Genomic DNA, 24430 nt, shown 5'->3' with positions numbered 1-24430 from the left:
CAACACTTCTTCCCCTACCCGCTTTGTCTCACTTGCCTTTTCAGATTGTAACTTCTTCTGGGCAGCAACTTTCTGCTACCATGTGTTTGCACAGCACCTAGCCAATGAGACTGTGATCTTGGTTGAGGCCTCTAAGTGCTACCATAATATAAATCATAATAATGACTGACAGCAGCAAAGTCATTGTAAATGAGAATTGTTAGATTGGGTATTTGTTTCAGAGCTCAAGCTTCCAATTTTGGCACTCATTCCACATGTATATTTGTATCTGATATTTTCATTTGCATAACAGAATAGCCTGTCTGCACACTGCCAGAATTCTAGTACAAGTACTATATATGTTCCAGACCAGGGGTAGGCAACCTATGGCACACAAGCTGATTTTCAGTGGCACACACTGCCAGGTCTGGCCACCGGTCCAGGGGTTCTGCATTTTAACTTAATTTTAAATGAGCTTCTTAAACATTTTAAAAGCCTTATTTACTTTACATACAACAATAGTTTAGTTATATTATAGACTTAGAGAAAGAGCCTCTCTAAAAATGTTAAAATATATTACTGGCATGCAAAACCTTAAATTAGAGTGAATAAATGAAGACTCGGCACACCACTTCTGAAAGGTTGCCGACCCCTGTTCCAAACCATGCCAGGTTTCACTTCTTACATGTAAGAGAAAAAATGATGTGCACTACACTTGAACAGCAAAAATCCATAACAGTGGAGTGATGGAAGCAGTATGAAACCATGTCTACACTAGGATCACTTTACCAGAATAGAAATCCTGATACCAGCAACGTTCCTAGTGTGGTTGCAACTATAACAGCAAATGCTGCACTTAGTTCCAGAAAAGCAAAGCACCCTTCACAAATGGAACAAGCTATTCTTGTAAAGTGAAGTTTTGCTGGTACCTGCAGGGCCGGTGCAACCATTTCGCGAACTAGGCGGTTGCCTAGGTGCCAAGATTTGGGGGCGCCAAAACAGCAGCACCCCCCCAAATTTTTAATTGGTTTGCAGCGGCGCTGCTTAGTCTTGAGCTGCCGGCGGCAGCAGCTGCCTCGCAGCCCGGCGCTTAGGCGGCCCTGGGGTCAGCACGCCGCCGCAAGCGGCCGCCAACCCAGGGGTCCCCCGGGGCAGGAGCCGCGCCCGGCAGTCCGGCGCCGGGCGGTCCGGGTCAGAGCGCCGCGGCAGTCCGGCCGCGCCCCCCCCAGGATCAGGGAGCCGCGGCTCCAGTGGACCTGCCGCAGGCATGCCTGCGGCAGCTCCGCTGGAGCCGCGAGACCCGCGCGGGGGGCGGCAAAATGTCCCGGTGCCTAGGGCATCAGAAATCCTAGCGCCGGCCCTGGGTACCTGGATAGCTGTTTCTACACTAGGCACCACACCTATGTCAGTCAGGGATAACACTTCATGCCCAACCAACATAACTATGCTTGCAGAAGTCTGGAGTGTAGAGTTGGCCTAAATAAACGTTTGCTATCAAAGAAGTGCAATAGTGGGAGAATTTAAGACAAAGGCTAGGGTAGACACAGCCCAAGCCAGCAAGCTATCTATAATAAGGCTATAATCGTGCCAAGTTGCAGTCCTGAAACTTCAATGACAGCTTCGCTTATCTGTTAAAGAGTTAAGTAGGTCCGGCAAGATATAATACGCTTCCCTGGTCTCAAACAATGGGAGTTTGTAAGTTATTGCATAGCGTGCACAATGATTCGGAATTGAGAAGTCTTCATGCTTGTGTGTGTCACAGAGGTTGAAAGGAAAGGGAATATGGCTAAAATGAGATGCATTTATAAGAGGAAGGGTCAACAGATCATCCTATTCATATCTATACTGGCTACTTCTTTTGTTTTAAAGGGGGACTTAGAGCAGGTGAGAGAGGATGGATTGACCAAACTAGAAACAGTTTAGCCAACTGAAATGGGTACGTGTGCAGAATGAGCACAGATTGTGAGCCTCAGATATAATCTACAGAAACCACTAATAGAGATAAGTAGATCGCTCACTGTGTTGAGTCACCCTTTGTCTCTCTAATGAGACTGCAAAACAATTCTGAAAACCTTTAACTCAGATAAACAGACCTTTGCAGTCAATAGACCTACTCATATGACTCAGGACTGCTGAGGTGAGTACAGGTTGGCAGGATTGAAACCAAGACTGTGTCTACACTTAAAGTGCCACAGTGGCAAAGCTACAGTGCTGCAACAGCTTCATTGTAGCCACTTACTACAGCAAGAGGAGGAGTTCTCCCATTGCCACAGGTACTCCACCTCCCTGAGATGTGGCCAGCTTGGCAGAAGAATTCTTCTGTTGACCTAGTGCTGTCTACACCAGGAGTTGGGTCAGCTTAACTATGTCACTCAGGGGTGTGGATTTTTCACACCCATGAGCAACGTAACAGGGTTGACATACCTTTGAGTATCGACCTGACCTAAGATTGTAAATTGTGGTGGTGGGTTAGTGATGGGGCTTCCTGTCTATTATGGTCAACCCATTCATTTCACATAGGCCACCCAAAACCCGACTGCTGTCAGTGGCCTGTGGTCACTACTAAACTTCACTCAGACCCGTCCTCAAGGAGGTGAAAACTACTGAGCAAAACCATGCAAAGCAATCTTAATTAAAAGGTGAAGTCAGGCAAAACTCACCCACTTGGTTGTATCTAGTTTCATGTTTAACTAAAAATGGAGTTTTGTTCACTGAAAGAGTAGTTGAGGGTTCAAGACCCCTGTGGTGTCTCTAGGCCACTGACAGGCTGTGGGCCTTATGAAATGCTTTGGTGGGCTGGGTATGGCCCATGGGTTGTACATTGGGCACCATAGTCTTAGGCCATGAAGACAAGTCCTTTCTTTTCTCCAGAAATGTCACTTTTGCACCTCTTATGATAAGGAGAAGTAACTGGTGCGTCAGAGTTGCAGCTCCCCCTTTCTCACATGTTGACACTGATCCTCAGTTTTTACTCCTTTGTGGCTTTGCACGGAGTGGGAGGAGGATGTTCTTTCAAAAACCTCAGTATGGTTTGAACACTTGACTAAACTTTGTTCAGACTTTTGATGGAGCACAAGGCACAGAGCCAGTCTGGAGGAGTTAGGGACAAGTGGGCTTCAATTTCACATGCTTTCTTTAGGAATTGGTCTGAACAGAAACTCTGGATCCAAACACTTCTGAACACTGATGTGTTCAAAATACAGATCCGGATTATAGATTTTGGCCCATCTCTAACTGATGTCAGGGCAGCACAAAATGGGACCAAGGAGCAATGGCACCAAAGAGAATTAAACAGACATTTACAAACTGAATCAAAAGTCTTCAGTGGGCAAGAAGTGAATTTGGAAGATCTCCAGATTTGGATTTCTTTTTCCTAGTGATGAATACCTTGTTCCTAGAAATAAATCATTGCTCCAGAGCAGAGCGTAGTGAGGTACATAAACATCAACCAACAGGCCAGCCACTGCCTCAGTGTGCCATTGCCTTTAACACATCTCTCCCCCAGGCTATTGTACAAATAATCCAGTACTTGAAGCAGAATAGAACTGCAAGCACAGCTTGGATCTGTGCAGCCGTTTATGTTGACTCTCCAGCCCATTCACTAAAGAGTGGTCATGCCTCTTCTCTGCAGCATCTCTGCTTCTCGATGTCCTGCCAAACCTTTTGGGTGGCACATCTGGGTCTAGATTTGTTTTTCACAGCTCATTTACATTCTGGTCATCCGTGTCTATCTAGCTGACAATGACTGCAACACCCACTGGACAGAATAGTTTTGGACATGCTCGAGAGTCCCCCTGTCAGAGGCCAGCATTTTAAAGATACTTAGGGTCTGAATCTGCTCTCTGCTGTGCCAGCAAGACTCAGGATTAACTCCATTCCTGACAGTGAAGTTACACCCATGAAACCAAGATCAGAATCAGGCTCCTGTTATTTAGCCCAGGGAAACTGTGCCAGTCTGAGAGGAGACTACGTGGTTTGGATGGTTTTCTGTATTCAAGTGGACAGGTGCAGGCAGGAGAGATTCCAAGGCATTTCCCATGTAGGATTATCAACACTGCAGCTGGGAAAGTCTCTTCAGTGAAAATCCAAATGTACCTGAACCAAGCCATGTTTGAGTCTGCCCAAATCATCCTAAGCACTGTGAACCTGGCTCTAGCAAGCGGAGCAGTAATGTGCTGAAGGGGGACTCCAAGAGGCCTCTAATTAACATCCTGCCACTAAACTGAAAGGAGTATTGTAGTGAACTTCCTACTTCAATTAAGCTCACTTGCACACTGGATCCTACCAAAAGGCATTCGCTGAGGATCATAATTACTGAACACTATTTTTCCCCTTTGGAATGGGCCAAAACACACAAAATAGAAGGTGTTTTCAAAAAATTTCCCAAGAGAAGGTACTAACAGACATCTTTGCCCCACCTCTCCTCCAAACACATATATGAGGCCTGATGCTCTGGCGCACTAAATTCTTTTAACATTACATCCACTTTGATGCTCTGGCAAAAGGACAGCAAAGGCCCCTGGGAATATCTCCCATCCAGAGGATCTCCCCAGTTGGCCTACAGCTGGTTTCTGTGGCATAGTTCTGTGCCAACACTGATCCAATGTTAAGGGAGAGAAGGGGCATCCTGGGGGAGGGGGGGAAGGGACTTGGCTGAAGCACACTCCTCTCTGGCTATTCCCTTTCTGGCATGGCCCACAGAGGAGATGGGAAAACAGAAAGTAAGTTAGATCAGCCCAAAGGCATTAAGTCCAGGACTATAGTGACCCTTCACACTGCAACGTGAGATGGATTCAGTATTGACGCAGAGGGAAGGATGCCACCTATTTAAACAAGGTCACTACTTCTTGCAACACTCTGTCATTCTTGAATGTTTCCTGTCCAAGCATGTAAGATCACCAACTGGTTAGTGTCTGCCTACTGCAGGGCCTCCATGCAGTAATTAAGGACAACAAGCTGGAGAGAGAAGGTGCTGTTCATTTCTTTATGTTTACCTACATAGCTGTTGCCTTTTCCGTGAATACAGTTGTTGGGAAAGAGGAGAAATCCACACTAGGGTCCTTAGCTTGGTTATGCCTAAATTATTGGCAACGTGCACCCTTGGAAATGGGATTAAAGGGAAATTCTATGGAAATGCATTGTTCTGATGCCTAAAGCAACCATGTGTTCATCCTGATGTATCCCAGCCAGTTTGTTTGCTCTGTTCATCCAGCTGGCAGGACACCACAAGTCAGATCACGTTGCTTGTCATGAATGGCATTCGATGGAATTGCCTGAGACTTGGTTTATCCAGAAATCTGTCTTCATCTGCCTCATTGTTCTTCCTTATTTATCTTTATTTCTTGGCATTTTTAATGTGCCTTCCTTCCTCCTTTCTTTTAATTCCAATAATATGAGTTATGCAATGTTATAATAATCCAGCATCAATAATGGGGAAGTTCTAACTAGCTCATTTAGCATAATTATAGTGCACATTTATCCCAGTTATGAGGAGATGCTTTGAACTGCTTCCACATACATTAGATAGATAGATAGATAGATAGATAATATTAATTTGCCTCTTGTTTTTTTATGGTGGGAGATTCAGATGTTTGGGATGACTGCCACAGCTCCGCTAAAGCCAGATGAAAAAACAAACAAAAATTCAGCCCGAAAGATTACTTCTCCCACTTCCCTCTCAAATGCACCAGTTTTCCGGAAAGCACAAAAGGCCACATTCTGCTGTCACCTACACCCTGTATAACTCCCCTGGAGCCAGTGAGGTTGCACAGAGTACAAGTGAGGGCAGAATCTTCCCCAGAGACCTTATTGTAGTGATAATTCACAGAGCCCTTGAATCTCATAGCCTTTAGTTTTGGCCTGTTGCATTCTCTCTTCCCCATCTCCTGAAGTCTCAAAATAATGCTTTACATTGGTACCAGACACTAACTGCATTAAAGACACCTACCAGCCCGATATAACTGGACTAGCTCACTACAAGTGGTGGGCAAGCTCATTTGCCATAATTTCTACGCTTCAAACACTGATCTTAAAATACCCACTCAAATGTGAGTGCAGTGTAAGGGTCATATTCCACGTAAGCAAGACAGAAAAAGGGAGCTTAGAGAGAGAGAGAAAATGCAAAAAAAAATAGAAAAAAAGGGGGTGAGCATAAGGCAATGTTATGACAGACTGAAAAACAGAGAGACTGGGGAAGGGAGAGCCTCTAGCTAGCTTCTTTTGGGGAAGAGAGGGGAATTTTCCCCTCAATGTCTAGCACAGATCCCCTGTAGTTTAAAAAAAGTATGATTCAATTTTAGAAACCACTTGGGAAAGACACACACATTGAAATCTTGGGAAAATGAGTTTACAAACACAAACCATGATTGCACACCCCAAAAAGAACATGCAAGGTTTGCAAGACATGACATTCATCCATTTCTACTTGGCGCCCTAAAAATGTGACCAAAGAGTTTAACATTCATACTTAATTACCCTCTTTTTCCACACAACCCTCTCCTCCCCCCTGTAATGATTGGGAGCATTCAAGTAGCCAGGTTCCATGGCATGTTTACATTTTGTCCTTTATTTATTTTAAAGTTTTGAATCAAAGATATACGTCTAGATAAGTTTAAAAGGTACACGCAGCATAAGAATAAAAGGTGCTCCTGTAGCCTGCGTTCCTGTTTTGTATCAAAGTTCGGCATCCTTAGAGTCAGTATGTGTATGTATACATAAGAGAGAGACGCACAGAAAGGAACACTGAATGTAGGGAATTTTTCGGCTGTATCGCCACTTCCAAAGTTATCTGGGTTAAACTTTCTGCCACTACTGATACTCTGAAAAATTAACAGCAGTTCTCAGAGTGCCTCAAACTAGGGAGCAGGGCCTCTGGCTAGAAACTTGGAGGTACCCACTAGGGTACACAGGGGATGCTACTTCTAGATGCATGTTCTTTATTACTTTGTGCTACTAATGACTTGATTTCTGCAGTTATACTTAACCCATTTAAAAACAGGCTAAACAGGTTTATTCTTAGATGCTGCTGATACAATCCTAAAAGCAGGCAGAAACCAAGTGGCGGCTGAGGGGGTATCTACATTACAATTTAAAAAACCCATGGCTGGCCCATGCCAGCTGATTCAGCCTCGCGGGGCTTGGGCTCACGGGGCTGCTTAATTGCAGTGTAGATATTCGGGCTCAGACTAGAGCCTGGGCTCTAGGACCCTCAAAAGTGGGAGGGTCCCAGTACTCTCAGCAAAGGACATCTTATCACTGGTTCTGTAAAGTCACTGAGCACTATCAGTTGCATTTTCCCAGAGACACAGAGTTGTCTCTGTGGGCCATGACTGGACAGGTAGTCTCTGATGTTGCTGTACCACAGTTCACAGAGATCCCTAAAGGTTGACATAAGGGTGTTGATCTATGTATGCCCTGAAGTGGAACCAGTGGAAGATGCAGAACTTTAGTACATGCTCTCAATGATTTTTCCAGCCAAGGAGAGGAGCTGCTGTGTTCTGCATGGGTTTGAGTTTCCATTGCAGCTTCACATTTAGCCCTATGTACAGTGAGTTATAAAGTCTGGAGGTGGCAGCCATTGATCACTGTGAAATCTACACGTTAGCCCTTGGGGTCATTACTATCATCATCATTTCCTGGCCAGATGGAGGTGAAGGAAGCTACTTCTCACTACTGTTGCTCCCGTGATGTTTAGGATGAGTACTGGGTCCTGTAAAATGCAGATATTCATCACTATCCTATTGAACAGAAGGCAAATGCACTTCATTGTGAGTCTCTGGATGTACTCTTAACCATAAACCAATGCATAGGTGAAAAATCCAGCTGTGGAGAGACAGGATGAATGTACTGTGGATACTGAACTAAGAAGCACTTCAGCAGCAGCATTAATTATTATTACCATAGAAGTCAATAAGAGTTTTGCAACTAAAATCAATAGGCTTTTAATCTGGCCAGTAAGGCCATAGATGTGCTCAGCTAGATAAAACCATGAGAGAGAAAATCTCTGCCCCAAGAGGTTTACAGTCAGCATTAGATTCTCTACACCAATCAAGGATTAACAGAGCCAGAGAAGAGATTAATGGAAGGGTAAGCAAAACAAGAGGTCTAAAGAGGTATTTGAACAAGAGAGGCCACTAAGAGGGAATCTATTCCAGCCATAGTGAAAAACGTGTTGTGGCAGAAAGGCACTGAATTTTGAGCGTCAGGAGAAAAAGGGGAACATCAAGGACTAAGGGGAGGGGTTGAGTGTGAGAGGGGGTGTAAGAGGAAAGAAGATCAACAATGTAGGTAGAGGCAAAGCTGTAGACACTGAAAAAGGAGGTGAAAATGAAAAACCTTAAACTTAATCTGGAAAGAGAGAGAGAGAAAAAGCTGAAGAAGGGATTCAATGGAGAGAGATATGGTCAGAACATCAGGACAAGATGGTATTTCATTTGAAATGTTTTGAGTAGACTGGGGAACTGGGAAGGTCATAGAGATAGAGGTAAAGGAACTAATCAATGTACATGCCAAAGTTTAACAATTTGGACAGAGAGAGGCGATTGTATTTTAGAGGCAATGCAAAGAAAGAAGCAGCAAGATTTGACAAAAGCCTGGATATGAGGGTGAGGAAGGACAAAGAGGTGTGGAGGAAATGAAACCAGGGATGCACGGAGGACAATCTAGCATAATTCTTTTACACTGAGAGCTCTTGAGAAACTGAAGTATATGGTCAGGATCTACTGTATCCCTCAAAGACAAAGCCTTCGAGAGACCATGTGATGACATTGACAAGGTTAGGGAGGGCATGTTGATCACAAGTAAAAGGAGTGGCTAGTATAGGAGGCAATGCCTGGAAATGGATTAAGAGCCATGGTAATGATTAACCAAAGAGTTCTTTCCCACATGGCAGGCCTCAGCAGGTTTTTATATGCATTAACTTTAGAAACTAGACTGACTGTGAGAAAAACAAGTAGTGAGTTACACCCACGCCCCACTGGAAAGCCTCTATATCTAACTGAGCAGGTGCCATTGCCAATCCACTCTACAGTCACAATCCCTACAGTATGAAAATTCCAAACTCCTCCACTTCCTGGGGGTTGACTTTGTTCACAAAGAAAATAAGAATGAGGTAATATCAAGATCCTCCCTAGGTTTAGCTGCTCCCGGCGTGCCTCCCTCCAGATTGCTCAACCCACTCCCTAGATCTTCTCTCCTAGGAGAGTCACTCTTGTCTCCCACATATCTAGGTGGGGTGATGAGTCACCTGACTCAGCAAGTCAGCAGACCCTGCTTAATCCTTTTCTAGCAGGATCAACAGCTGCTAACAAAGCCAGGGGTCTCACTCAAACATTGCCAGCCTGTTACACTACATTGAGTATTTCTAGATGCCTTGTTGGATTTAACAGAAGTGGTTAATGGGTTTGACTCACATTGTGTGTTCATGAGGTGCTAAGAGCAGCGGTTCTCAGCTGGGGGTCTATGGCCCTCTGAGGGTCCGCAAGCCCTTTTAGGGGGGCCATGGAGCCCCACAGCTGAAACCCAGTGCCCCAAGCCCCAGCCCCAAAGCCAGGAGCAGCGTGGGGCTGAAGCCGGCAAACCTCCTACACCCAAGCCAGGAGCAGCGTGGGGCTGAAGCCAGCAAACCTCCTCCACCCAAGCCATGAGCAGCGGGGAGCTGAAGATGGGAGCCTCAGTGCCCCCCCACACCTCTGCTGAAGTTGGGAGCTGCACTGGGAGCCCCCACACACACCCATACCCAGCCCCTAGCTACCCCCTGCCTGCACCCTGAGCTACTCCCCTGCCTGCACATAGCCCCTAACTACCCCCTGCCTGCACCCTGCCAGGTTTTCAAACTTTTTGAACTGAGTCTCCACTTTGAGTTATATTTTTGGTTGCATCCCCCCATAGCCCAGACAGGTTGGGTGGCTTCCTGAGTGAGTCAGGGGGTGGAGATGACACTCCCTCCCTGGACCCCACTATGCAGACCTGGCATGAGCCCCACCAGCCCTTGCCCCCCCCTCCCACTCTAGAAGTAGAAGTAGAAATAGAAGTAAAACTATGCCTATGCCCAAGGGTCCCCCACTCTGATCCTTGCTGGACCCTGGTGTTTTTATAGCATGCTGAGGGAGGGCTCAGCCAGAAAAAGGTTGAGAACCCCTGCTAAGAGGACCGCAGTCATACAATGTTACTAGAGCCTTCTTCAGTACAGCACCACTAACGTTGTCCAGAAAAGAGTGGAAATTTCACCCGCTGACAGCAACCCAGAGAGTTGGTTTCCAGAGTGTGAAGGGAATAGGCTGGTATCAATACACACTTCACTACGAAGGTAACTAAACAGAGGTGCCAGTGAGAAGTCTGATGACATTCCTCAGTGAATAAACTGGATGACAGTTTTGATCCTTTCTTTCGTACTGTTGACATTTAAAGCTGCATTGGCAGATACAGCCTGGCCTGATCTGAGTACTTCTGCAATCAGATTAAAATTTACTCGGTTTGTTAAGTACCACGGCATGTATAAAATAAGCTAACCTCATGTGGGCTCTGCACAAACAAATCTCTCTGTTTCTTTCAGATATTTCAGACTCTTTTTGTGTCCAGATTTGAATTTAAAATGAACTGCTAGGTTCTTCAATCTACATCTACCAGGGCCTTTGCAGCCATGTAGTATCTAAGGGAGACTGACAGTCACTTTAGGCTCTGGACAATTTGATATCCCTTGAAAGTTAAATCTTCAGTTAACAAATGTCCCTCCTGCTTAGGTGTATTTAGTTCTTAAAATAGATCGAAATCAGAGCAAGTGCTATGCTTAAATTATGCACGTGAAACCAAGCCCTGTGTGTCATTGCCACACGTGCACAAAACTTCATTTCAGTGAAGAACCTAACAGCAGCATTACCATGTTTGCTTTTCAAAAATGACTCCAGGCTGGAGAGATTGAGCTTGACATTTCAACATGAAGTCTCTGGTTATCTCTAGAACCATTCTGCAGAGCTTTGTTGTGAGCATTTTCTTCCCGACCGCACCAGTGATGTTCAAGGTGCTCTATAGACAGTAAGACAAGGTCCCAACTCTTAAGAGCTTATGAACTTAAAGGCTTAGTTAGGTCCATTAAACAATGGCCTACTTTGTGGGGGGCAGGATGCCAAGCAGGTACATTGGGAAGCATGGTTTCTCAGGCAGTCACAATACCTGCCAGAGGTTCCCAGCACATAGGACGTGTGTGTAACACATGGGGGAAAATGTGGGTTGTGTCTTTCTCTAAGTGATTCCACAACTATGGATTGTGATCCCAGTCATCAATGGATGGGGTCATGAACCCATCTGGAGGATGCCATTTTGTAGATCAGTTCAGTGGCGTGACCTTGCACGCACCATACGTGCAAAGTCACGTTGCACAGAGCTTGCCATTTTGCTCTACAGTCTAACCTTGAGGGCATCATACACGCAAGATCACATTGTAGGCCCATGTTGCTGTCTGTGGTCACAGGAATGACTAAGTCCTAAATGGGGTCATGCAGGTACAAAGTTTGGGAACAGCTAATACCTAGTCCATGTAAAACATAAGAGGCAATTGCTACCAACTAATGGAGTTATCCCTTTAGCTCAGTGGTGTCCAAATTTTTCCTGTTGTGCCCCTCCCTTATCAGCAATGGAATCTGTCCATGCCCCCCACCTCTATTACTGCACAGTTGGCTCAGCAGAAGAGTTTGGGCTAGAGGTGAAGGTAGCCTGGGGGTGGACAGTGAATAAGGGCAGAGCTGGACTAGGGGTGGAGCAGGGGGCAGAGTGGAACTGTGGCCAGGGCTGGAACTGGGCTAGGGGTGGAGCAGGGGACAGACTAGAGCTGCAGATGGGGCCAGAGCTGAGCTGGGTGGTGCTTACTTCCCACATCCCTCATGGGGGCTGGCCCCAGCCCCGCTGTATTCCCCCTGCATGCCCCACAGTCTGGGGACCACTGGTTTAGCTCAAGTGGTAGCAGCCTTGATCAAATTCCTGGGTTTTTTTAATGACCCAGGCCCTCACTGAGCCCTCTTTAATAGATACAACATGCATTTCCTACTGAGACCAAATAGTGAAAAATGGTGGCAAAGCTGCATGTACGTGGGACCCATCGACAGATATTTCTGGTTTCTCTCTATTTCAGGCCAGCTCTAGCAAAGGCAAGAATTACTAGGGACACCTGTGGCTGCAGCCATCTCATTTTGAGCACTACAGTTGATTGTATTGGGCTCATCTGCTGTAATGCAGTGAAACTGTTGCATGGCACCCAGGCTTTTCACATCATGTTTTCATTGATCAACTTAGATTAATAGGGCAATTTACTGCTCAGTTCTTCATTCAAATGGGCTAAAACAACAGTGCTTGGATCCAGGGTTAGGCTGGGTTGGGCAGATGAGGATTCCAGGCAGAACCAGGGCTAAATTATGCTTTGGATGGTGCCAAAATGAGTTTTTAATGCAATCTTGTGGATTCTCTTAAGTTTGCAAGGGCATAACTGAACATGGATTAGCCAAGTCATAGAGCGCTCCTGGGCAGGAGGACAAAGAGAGACACAAAGTAAAGGGCACTGAAGCCTCCAGAACCTTCTAGAACTACAGGTCAGAGTTTTATAGGGGCTCAGCACCTGCCACTGAAGCTAGTGACACCTGTGGGTACTCAGCATCTCTGACAAATGAAGCCTTGTATCTGTTGGGCTAACATAAGTCATTTAAGTTGCAGATATAGGATTGTTTGGCCTTTACATCCTCCGAGAGAGAGAAAGAGACTGACTGTGCTCAGAAGATGAATATTAAACAACAAATTCTAGTGACTGAAAAGAAACAGAGCTTGCAGAGTTTGGACTTTGTTGAAGAGCTTTAAGGCCACACAGAGTTCTTTCGTTGCCTTTCCTTTTGCACAGATGCACTTCAACGATTACTAGGCCAAGTGCATGCGTGTTTACCATTAGCACCTATTACAGTACAACATCAATCACTTAATTAGCATTAAACATGTTTCAAAATACTTTGAAGGTGTAAAGAGTTATGACGGTATTACAGGCATTTCTTCTTTTCCTGGTTCCCTTCTCTGTAGTACGTAGCAATGATTGCATAACTATTCTTGTAGAACATTCTCTTCCCGAGTTCTAGGTCACTTTCTGATCTTCCCCAAGCTCTAATTAACTTGGAGTCTAGTTTTCCTCTGGTATCTTACCTTCCTCCTAAAAACTATTGACTGGGATTGACAGATTTGTGTACATGAACTGCTAGCCAAATCCTGAGCTTTGACATATCTTTGCTAGATTTGTGGTTGTGGAAACTTGTATTTCTCCACACACAAAAAGCAACCAAACACTTTCAGTACGAATGACAAAAACAAGAACAAACATGAAATTGCAATAACGTGGGTGTGGGTGTGTTGCCTGTTATAAGCTGGCTCAGTGCTGCCTCCCAACATCCCTGGTACATTTAAAACCAGACCAGAAAAAGCACTAACAAATGTAAAGAGTAGGGAACAGTCCTGCAGTGACAGGAGCAAGTTGATTTAAAAGGTCTTTTTCATCTGCACGTACACCATCTCCACAGACTAGACATCTACTATCACAAGTCCAGTCAAGCCCCTCCTCTTGGCCACTCACCAGACTGCTGTGAGGGGACCCAGCCACTGGGTTCTACAACATAATTGCTATTTCTTTAATAGCACAAGTCTCTACAAGAATAACAAAGGCTATACACACTTCCCTTCCCCAATTCCTCACCTCTCTGAGCATTCTTTGCATGGGGGTCCTTTGGGGCTGTCCACCATCCTTCTGTCACAGTGCATGGTTGTATTTGGCTCTTCTTCTCTGATATTGGTCTGTCCCATTCCCCTCTCCAGCTCAAACTTCCTGTGTGTGTCCCTGAGTCTTTCCCTTTCCACCATCTCCAATTCCTCCCTGCCCTGTTGAGGGAATTTTGAGAGAACTGTGTTGCCCTGGGAAGCAGTAACTCTTCTGTTCTCCTCAGGCAAGGCCTACTGAGGTGCTGATAGTCCAATTATAGACTCATAGACTCGTAGGTCAGAAGGGACCAATATGATCATCTAGTCTGACCTCCTGTACAAGGCAGGCCACAGAACCCTACCCATCCACTTTTATTACCAACCCCTAACCCATGACTGAGTTATTGAAGTCCTCAAACTTGTGGTTTGAAGACCTCAAGCTGCAGAGAATCCACCAGCAAGCGACCCATGCCCCACGCTGCAGAGGAAGGCGAAAAACCTCCAGGGCCTCTGCCAATCCGCCCTGGAGGAAAATTCCTTCCCGACCCCAAATATTAGCCAATTAGTTATTGCCCTGGTCTAGCAGGACCAGAGACCCAGCCCCCCACTAGCACATTTACATAGGGGAATTCAATGATACAGCAGTTTTCATAGTAACAACTTAATAATCAACCAGAATTTCATACAGGTTCCCCAAACCATCACATATACCAAGGGCCAAATTCTCCTCACATATTGGTCCTGATTCAGCCAAGCTCTAAAGCAGTAGTTCCCAAACTTTTTCCACCGCTTGTGCAGGGAAAGGTCCTGGCAGGCTGGGCTGGTTTGTTTATCTGCCGCGTCCGCAGGTTTGGCTGATCACAGCTTCCAGTGGCTGCGGTTCGCTGCCCCAGGCCAATGGGAGCTGCTGGAAGCAGCGCTGGCCAAGGGATGTGCTGGCCACCACTTCCAGCAGCTCCCATTGGCCTGGAGCAGCAAACCGCGGCCACTGGGAACTGCGATCGGCCAAACCTGTGGATGCGGCAGGTAAACAAATCAGTCCAGCCCGCCAGGGGACTTATCCTGCACAAGCAGCAAAACAAGCTGGGAACCACTGCTCTACAGCATGAGTTTTAGTCACATTGAAATAATGAGACTTAAGGCTACGCTTATGTACTTTGCTGAATTAGGACCACAGATCCCATTCCCCTCCATGGGAGCTCTTGGGCCTCAAGATAGGAGGTGAGCTCGGAATATTTGCTTTGGACCCATGGAAGCTTTCGGAAGTTAAAGAACCAAGCTGGCCTGTTGGAAGCATTAGCAGTTGAGCTACACTCTCAAGAGGGAGAGCGTTTTTTACAGCTGCGCGGAGCTTCAGTTTTGACAGACTGTGCTGGTGAAGGATGGTGGGAGAGCAATTTCATTAATCACTAAGGGAGCAGCTCAGCAGAATCTAAAAAGGAACACAATTGTCAAGATAAAAACATTGTTTAAAATAACAGTTTAGCTCTGATTTGGGGGAGATAGCCACTTTCAGTGGAGAACACCACCACTGCACTTTCCACAGCAAGCAGTAATCAGCCTTAACTCCCCCCGCCCCCCCCCAGCAAGTGGTGATTCCTACATTACAGATGGGGAAACTAAACAACAGAGATATTAAGTGAGGCACTGCAGGCCAGCACAGCCGGTACTAGGACTCCAAAATTCCTGACTTCCAGGCCTATGCTTGGCCCACTAGCCTGTGCTGCCTCTCCAATAAGATGATAATGATGATGATTTAATGTATATTGCTTCTTATGTGAGAAGCAAGACAGGATCTGGGAGCAGGAACCAGAGACTTAAATTTTTTCCATTCATACTAGCAGAGTTTAGTTTAGATTTAATTTAGGGCACATGAAGGTAAGTTGATTTAATAATAGAACTTAACTTTTACATGGCACTTTTCATCCATAGATCTCAAAGTGAGGTCAGGATCATTATGCTCATTTTACAGATGGGAAAACTGAGGCATGAGGAGGGAAGTGACTTGCTCAAGGTCACCCAGCAAACCAGTGGCAGAGCCGGGAATTAAACCCATCTTATGAGTCATTGGTGCAGTACCCGAGCCACTAGGACACACTGTCACCCAGCCATTGACTGCCCTAGGGACTAAAATATTATTATTTTATCCATAGAACGGGCACAACCTGAGCAGTAGCAGTGGAAGCTCCCCACTTAAATCCTCCCCACTGCCCAATTAATATGCCTTGCTCCTCACCACTTCTAGTCCACTTCTAGATAGTGGTATGAATTATTCAGTCTCTATGGACCAGACAATCCTTGGCCTCTCAGCCTATAGCAGCAGATCACTTTTGAATAGCTCATGTCAATACATTTAACAGTAGTGAATGCCACTTTAGTAAACCAGGTCACACTGCAAAAAGCACCTATAATGAATTAAGCACATTTGCCAGCTGCTTTACACTTAATGTGCAGTTTCTCCCACATAAAGGTGCAAAACCCAAAGAATGGGGAGAGTTAATCTAGGGCTCCAGAGACAAGATAAAAGAGATGAAGAGGCATTTGCTGGTGCTATCTTTAGCATTAGCAGTTTCATTTATCTCTGATCTGGACACTGGAGCCAAGGCAATGGGACAGCAATTCCAGAATGTGGTCCTCCCTCAGAACGTTTGTTCTACAGCATGCGGGGGGTGACTACAGAACATCTGGGGCTTTATTGTGCCTGACAGACACAGCTCTGAGTAGTCGTGAGGATTAGAGGTTGTGGTGCCTCAACAGAACAGTGGAACCCCAGACCATGTGCAGAGGGAGGTGCCTATGACAATCTCCCTTGAGGGGAGGGAACAGCAATGCACCTTTCTTTTGCTCTTAGTTCTGCTATCAACACAGAGGAGGAGGAACAGACCTTACCCATGCCTCCACCATGCCCACTTCAAGGCTCCCCATGGAAGCCCTTGAAGATGACATTTCCTGTGTCTGTGGAGTGTAAGGATGGCAGCTGTGCCCAGCCACTGTGAGGGGAGAGGCAGAAGAGTCCAAGTGGTGGAGCCTTCTGTGACAGGTTCCCCTCACTTCAGGGTGCCACTGGAAGTGGGGTACCACTAAGCCCACCTGACCGACTAGCCTGGGCTCCCTTGACACTGTATTGCTGATGCAAGCCAGCCAAGTGCTCCCTCTCAAGCTTCAGACTGTACTTGACCAGCACACATACAGGTAGGGACACATCCCAGCTGCAGCTTTACACACAGATGCTAAGATCAGCTCTGCATGGGAAGGCTCAGCTAAGGAATTTCCCAGTACTCAAGTGCATGACCCCCACTCTAGAGGGTAGACCCAAATTTGTACCATTGTGTGCTGCACAGAGAACTGTACAGTGTAAAATCATCAAATTCACCCCCTCCCTCAATGTGGAGAAAGATATGCAACAGCTTTTTGCCCCCCAGTTATGAATTCCACACACTGGGTTTTAGACAAAACAAAACAAGTTTATTAACTACAAAAGATAGATTTTTAAGTGATTATAAGGGATAGCAAACAGATCAAAGCAGATTACCCAAAAAATAAAACAAAATGCAATCTAAGATTAATATACTAAAGAAATTGGTTACAAGTAGCAAATTCTCACTCTAAATGATGTTTTAGGTAGATTGCAGAGACTTGCTTGCAGCTTAAAACTCCAGATATTCCTTTTACAAGCCAGACAACCTCTAGCCTGGGCTCAGCCCTTCCCCCCGCCACCCCAGCTCAGTCTCTTTGTTTCTCAGGTGTTTCCAGCAGCCTTCTTTACTGGGCAGGGTGTTAGTGAAGAATGAATCACGATAAATGTCACTCCCCTGCCTTAAAATAGTTTTTGCATATGGCAGGAATCCTTTGTCTCCCAGTGTGGTTCCCACCCCTGGTTAGTGGAAAAATACTTGTATTTTCATGAAGTCCAGTACCAGGTGACTTGGTCACATGACCCTGCAGCCATAACTCAGAGGCTGTTTGCAGGGTCCCCAGGAATGCTTCCCAGTGGGAGATTAGCATCTTCAAAGACCTACTGTTTTCCCTAATGGTCCTTCCCAAATTGATTGCATTCTGTCTGGTGAGCGTTCCCCAGGTGCAAACACATTTGTAATAGATGCATAGTCAATATTCCTAAATTTCAGATACAAAAATGATACATGCATACAAATAGGATAATCATATTCAGTAAATCATAACCTTTCCAATAATATCTTGCATAAAATACATCTTAGTTATGCCATAATCATATCATAACCATATCTCCCTGAAGAATATAGGACGTAATGCCACACCTTCTTGCACACAGATCTTCCCAACACTGGCACATCTGTTTGTCGGGAAACAACCCAGCCTTTGCAATATGTAGCCCAGGGTTGAACTTCCTCTGGGGGCTGGTGGTGTTCTTTGCACCTTCTTCTGAAGTACCTTGGTACTGACCGCTAATGGAGACAAGATACCAAACTCCATGGATGACTAATCTGATCCAATGTTCTAACTTTCCTAACTGATCAGACACTAAACAGTTTAGCTTTCTTTCAGTGTGAATGACTGTTAAATGGATGATAGAATACGGTCCTTTGCAAGTGGGAGGGGCGAAATCTCTTTTCCAGTCCCTGCATCTCCCTCATCCCAAGGGAGGGCCCAAAACACTAGGCTATACAGTCTCTTTCTCTCTCTTGCCCAGTGACTATTTAACTATTTATACAAAGTGGAACAGATCTAACAGAAGAGAGACCCACCTCAGAACAGCCAACAGCCAGGGCACTCTTCTGAAATGTGGGACACTGAAGTTCCAGTCCTTCTGCTGAACCAGGCAGAGAAGGGACTTGAACCAGGCTCTCACCTATCCCAGGTGAACGCCCTAACTATTGGGCTATTGGCTATTCTGGGAGTCCCTCTCCCCGGCCCCCATGAAATACTTCAAAAAATCTCATCTCTAATTTTTTTTTCCTGGTCTTTAGACCTTGGCTTGAGCACTCTGGGCCACCCTGGTATGTTGTATCTATAACCCACAAGGGATCTAAGGGATCTTTTTTACTTATACACCTCTACCCCAATATAATGCTGTCCTCGGGAGCCAAAAAATCTTACCATGTTATAGGTGAAACCGCATTATATCAAACTTGCTTTGATCCGCCAGAGTGCGCAGCCCTGCCCCCTCGGAGTACTGCTTTACCGCATTATGACCAAACTCATGTTATATCGTGCTGCGTTATATCGGAGTAGAGGTGTACTTTTTCAATCTTTGCATTGGGGGAAATCAGCATACCTCTAGAACTCTCTCTCAAGTTCAGAGTAAGTGATCTATATACTTCCACAGAGAATGGAGCTGCCGTTATTTCAAGAGGCATAACAATTGCGGTGAAGGTACTTGAGCATATTCCACTAGGAACTACATAATTGCAAATGAAAATGTATTAAAGGAAACCTATTTTATAAGATGCATAGCCTGTGGAACCCACTGCTGCAAGATATTATTGAGGCAAACAATACTGTATGATTCCCGAAAAGATTAATAATTTATAAGCGTAAGAAGAATAACATCTGCAGTTACACTAGCTAGGATAAACTTTATCAGCTATATCCACCGTCCTTCTTCACAGCATAAGACCAACAACTAACTGGCTCAGGCTAGAAAGAAACCTCTCCCATAGCCATGCTATTGCAAAATTGTGCAGCATAAGGGTTTTTTCATGTACCTCTAAAGCATTTGGTTTCAGCCATCATTGCAAATTGGACAGAAGACTAGACTGACTATTAGTCTGATACAGCATGGCAACTGCTGTATGAAATAGCACCAAGACGCTGTATTAAAATAGTATTATTAAATAAATAATGTTTAGCAAGCCAAAACAAGGACTTTCAATAAGGCAGCTGCTTCTAATGTCACTCTTCCCTCTGTGCTTAGAGATTGCAGAGGTCTATTGGCAGTGCTCTTTATTGTAGGTAATACAACTTTTTACAACACTCAGGCACCTAGAATGAAATTCACCCTTATTCAGAGAGCCTATACAGTACTTAAGTCAGTTGGCCCTCACACAGGGTTACTTTGTGGGTAGATTACAAGCCTAAACTGTTACTGCACTTCCAATTTTTTAGTTCATTTTGCACTTCAACCAGAAGCATACGGTACAAATTACAGTAAATATAAGTGAAACCCAAAGTCCACCTGTGTTGTGTGGCGTGTAGTAGGACAGTACACTATCTAATAAAGCTGCTCACCCAAAGTGTTTTCACCAACCTGGGACACAAGCCCCCCCACCTCATTTTCTGAGCTGATGCAGATGCTTGTTCCCTGTGCTTGTCACACCAAGCGCCGCACACCTGGAACTGCTGCATAGCAAGAAGCAACTTTTGGCTTATCTGTACTCGTCTTCTTCCAGGAAAAAATCTGCGAGGTTACTTTCAAACTGTAGCTCTTGAGCTCAGGGCAGCGAGGCCAGTGATGGCTCTGGGTTTGATTCAACCATCCAAACAATCCATTGCACTGTGTATTAAATTGGATTTTTGGAGTGGATAAAATATGATTCAAGTCAGTAAAGCGGATATTTTAAGTGAACTCCAGTTTTACTTAGGAGACTATTGTAGTGAATAATGCGGGAAGGTTCCCTCATCTCTTCTGATTTCAGTACATTTCTTCCTCCTACCCAGATTGAACAGTTAAGAAACAATAATAATATTAATAATTATTATTAATAAAGTGCCCCCTCCTGAAATGCTGAGCAGGTAAAATATAATCTAAAGCCAACAGTTAAATCATAGCGCATAGGATACTGAATAAAAATCTGACTAATAAAAAGCCAAATGATGTGGGTTTATTAATATGAAAACATTGTGAGAGGATCACAAACTCACCGGAGACAATTAAGCCCCACAAGGAGGACAGTACAAAGAAAGCAATTGCTCATTTCATCAAATTCCTAAATATTGAACCTGATGTTAGGTTAGCTGCACTGGTGTCAGTCAAGAGTTCTCCTTTGGGGCTTGTCTTCACTAGAAAATGACATCAATTAAGGATGCAAATGTGAGAAGTCATGTTAAGCCCAGAACTTTGTGTCAGCAGGTCATGAGTAAAAGCTAATGTTTGTTTCTTATCCTGCAGGTTCCCCGGGCCAGAGCCCTATACAGCTATAGAGGACAAAACCCTGGTGAACTGAGGTTCAATAAAGGGGACATCATCATATTGCACCAACAGCTGGATGAAAAATGGTACCTGGGAGAGATCAATGGGGTCAGTGGCGTTTTCCCAACCAGCTCAGTGCAGGTTATCAAACAACTTCCACAGCCACCACCCTTGTGCAGAGCACTTTACAACTTTGATCTGAGAGAGAGAGATAAAAATGAAAATAAGGACTGCCTGACATTTCATAAGGTAAGGTTGCCTTTCCGCAAGTCAGGGGCACGTATTTTAACAGCTGGGTAGTTTCTCAACCGTGGGTCCTGTTGTCAGCACCATAGAACCTTGCAGGTCTATAGCACCTTTCACCTAAAGATCTCAGAGCTCTATACAAACAAGAATTACACTTCCCAGCACCTCATTGGGGTAAGTATCATCCCCATTTTACACATAGATAAACCAAGATGGACAGGTTGAGGATGGGGTTTTCAGAAGTCCTCAGTGTTAACTCAACCCTAACCAAGCATTGAAATCAATGTTTGAAAGTCCCACCTAAGTGACTTCCCCAAGGACACACACTGATACTTAGAAAATGAATGGAAATTTGACAGAGGTGGAAACAGAACCCAGAAGCCTGATATTCGGTCCGTTGCTTTAACTTCCCAACAATGCTCCTTTAGTCAATTAGCTAATAACTGATTAGCTGCATTATTCCCTAAACTATGGGAGGGTTTGCCTTGAAAGATGCTTAGTTATATAATAAAAGGAGAATGACTTAATAGTCAGGGGCCAGAGGTCATCTATGCACCATTAACATATTCAACCATACCTTTAGGAATATACATTAGTGAAGCAACACCTGCATGGTTCTACAGACATTTGCCATCTGTCATGGTATTCTACTGAAATAACAGGACTTGCATTTATTCTTTTTAGAGGAGATATTTTTCAAGGTAACTGTGCTTCACAGCAATGTCAACGCTTCCTAGTATGTCAAAATTAGGTGAAGCATATTGAATCTAGCTAAGAAACCAACACCTATGGGCTCTGATGTCCTAACAGAAAGTCACTTGTTTTTCCTTTCACTTGGCAACTCAGCCCCTAGTGCTGTTGCTAATTAGTGACAAAAACAAGCAGTTCTCTAGAGTGGCTCAAAGACAAAGTTAAGAGGCTTGATGGATAGGGCTGGGTGAGGGAAAGGCTGGGAGAAAGAAAGTTCAAATATCCAAAAACCAGCTCTTATCTCAAACTGGGTTGAGGCGGAACGAGAAGAGAAAGTAAGTTTCACTGAAGCATCTGCTGCTGCTCACTTTGCATTGTCACTTTAAAGTGTGGTTTCTAATACTGCTAACAATAACACAGGGGACATGGGGAGCCAACAATATTTTTTAACTGCAGATGCTTTCCTCTCTTTCATGCCGTCTGGTTTTGTTTTATTTTTTTGCTTTATTTGTCTTTGTTTCACTGCTTACTCATTCTATTTATTTGCTTTTGGAGACAGCACTCCACTTCCACGCCTACAGCTCAGTTAGCACACAGAGCATTACCGTACATATAAAACAGGCAGATGCTTCTTCGAGGAGGGGACAACACACTCACTCACATCCCCGTCCCTTGCAATGTTAGTCACACAGCTCCCACTGTATGTTCTCACTGAAGGGTACCAGCTGCTGCAGTGATTCCCTTTAATATCACACATCAGGCTGCACAAGGTCTGTGAAGCTCCCTCTGTGCATCCAACTGCAGCAAGAGGATTCAAAGCTCTGCAAACCCTGCATACCCTCCTTTCTGCTGCTGTATTCCCATCTTGAGGTTATTTGCACTCCAGTGGGTGACAGTAGTCAGCAGAACCCAGGCACAGCAGTTGTGACAAGCACCCTTATGGGTGATGCAAGAAAGGAGGAGTTCTGTGCACCCATGCAGAGTGAATCACAATCTGGCCCTGGATGTTCATGCAGTGATTTAAGTCACAGTCCAGATGACAGGTGCTATCAAAGTGTAAAGTATTATTATTAAAAGAAACACCTGAAAAGGGGGCCTGATTATCCCCTCTCCTTCATCTTGTGGAGTCATTTACACCTGCACAAAAGGAAAGCAAAGTTCTACCAAACTTTAATGGAATCCTCATCTACCCACTTTGCATAGATGCAGTGATGCAGGTCAGAGGGGAATTAGGCCAAGATCATTCTGCTCTCAACTGGAATTTGAGAATCAATCAAATTTTACTCTAAAACTTCAAATTCAATCAAAGGAAAGAAAAATGTGAGTTTGGTCCCATGCATTTTTGGACTTTTTCTCCCTGCAGGTATTTTAAAAAGATCAAATACAAATATATTAAAAATGAATAGCATTTCATTTCTGCTGGGTTGCACAGAAAATGGATCTTTCCAAAGGATTTTTAGCCACCAGTCGATACAAAACTAGTTTTGCTCCAGAGTATTATAAGTACTGCAGGTCCAATAATATTAGGGTATTGCAACTCTTGAAATATTGGTTTATATGAGTTTCTTGGCAGTATAGTGCCAATTACCTGGAAACTTATAATGGTTTATTTTGGTACGTAGCTGAATGCCATTTTCCTTATTTTATTCATGCGTAGTAATTAAAGAAGAATTTCCACATGAAGGAAGTCTTTTAAAAAGTCATAAGCTTACTTGCTTTTCATGCATTTTCCATTATTTTTTGTTTCATAGTCTTGACTTAGCAAAGTATTTAAAGTTAAGTTAAATGCACGCTAAGCACAGAGCTGAATAGAGATAGACTTAAACATGTGCTTAAGGTTAAGCATGTGCCAAAGAGCTTTGCTGAAGACCTGTGTTCTCTACAGTGGACATACCTCTGAGGCTGCTTAATGATTTTGCTTTGCAGCAATTACATGTCAAACCCATCTTTACACCTACTATCTGCCTATCCCAGACAGGAAGACTGGTAACAATATACTTCTGCATTTCAGGGTGATATCATCACAGTAATTAGCCGAGTTGATGAGAACTGGGCAGAAGGCAAGTTAGGTGATAAAATAGGGATATTCCCCATCCTGTTTGTGGAGGTAAGTGAAGCACATTCAAAAACACGTATTCAGTCCATTACTGCAGTAAACAGTCGACATGTATTCACCCCCACCATACTGAATGATGCTCCTCATGTGGTCCATGATCCTGGAGGGTATTCTCTAGTTTCTGTTACATCTCATTTAAGTGAAGAATGGTACCTGGAAGCTAAGGAGATATTCTCAAACACTGCCCTGTCAATGTATCTCACCTCCTAACTGGAGGGGCCAAAACTACCAGTGAAGGGGTAATTCAGCCTTCATGGCCTATTCAGTCCTTGGCATTTTGCTGACGCTGTGAATAAGGGTAAAGGTGACATGATGGGTTTTGTGATGTTAATAATTAGAAATAGCTGCAAAATTTACATTGAAATTCTGTTTTAATTGGGGGGGACCCTTTCACCCAAACTGAACATTTTCATGGGGAAAAAAAATCATTTTTTGATCAAAAAATTGTAAAAGTGAAAATTCTCAAACTTATTCATCCAAGTTCCATTTTGTTTTGTGTTATTTACTGGGGGGAGGAACAACATTTTCTTTCACATTCACTGCCCCCCTACTTATCATTTCCAGTGGGGAAA

The 24430-nt window shown here is 44.4% G+C and overlaps 1 protein-coding gene across 1 annotated transcript in view; it reads left to right on the top strand.

The window, feature by feature from the left end:
- SH3RF2 (SH3 domain containing ring finger 2) overlaps positions 1-24430 on the top strand; it is a 74279-nt gene that overhangs the window by 12886 nt on the left and 36963 nt on the right. The window contains exons 2-3 of the mRNA XM_032801513.2: positions 20786-21055; positions 23754-23849. Coding sequence (XP_032657404.1) covers positions 20786-21055; positions 23754-23849 — 366 coding nt within the window. The remainder of the gene's footprint in view (positions 1-20785; positions 21056-23753; positions 23850-24430) is intronic.

This window comes from Chelonoidis abingdonii, chromosome 7, assembly GCF_003597395.2.
Source record: "Chelonoidis abingdonii isolate Lonesome George chromosome 7, CheloAbing_2.0, whole genome shotgun sequence".
Classification (NCBI taxonomy): Eukaryota; Metazoa; Chordata; order Testudines; family Testudinidae; genus Chelonoidis; species Chelonoidis abingdonii.
This window is presented reverse-complemented; position numbering and strand designations above follow the sequence as displayed.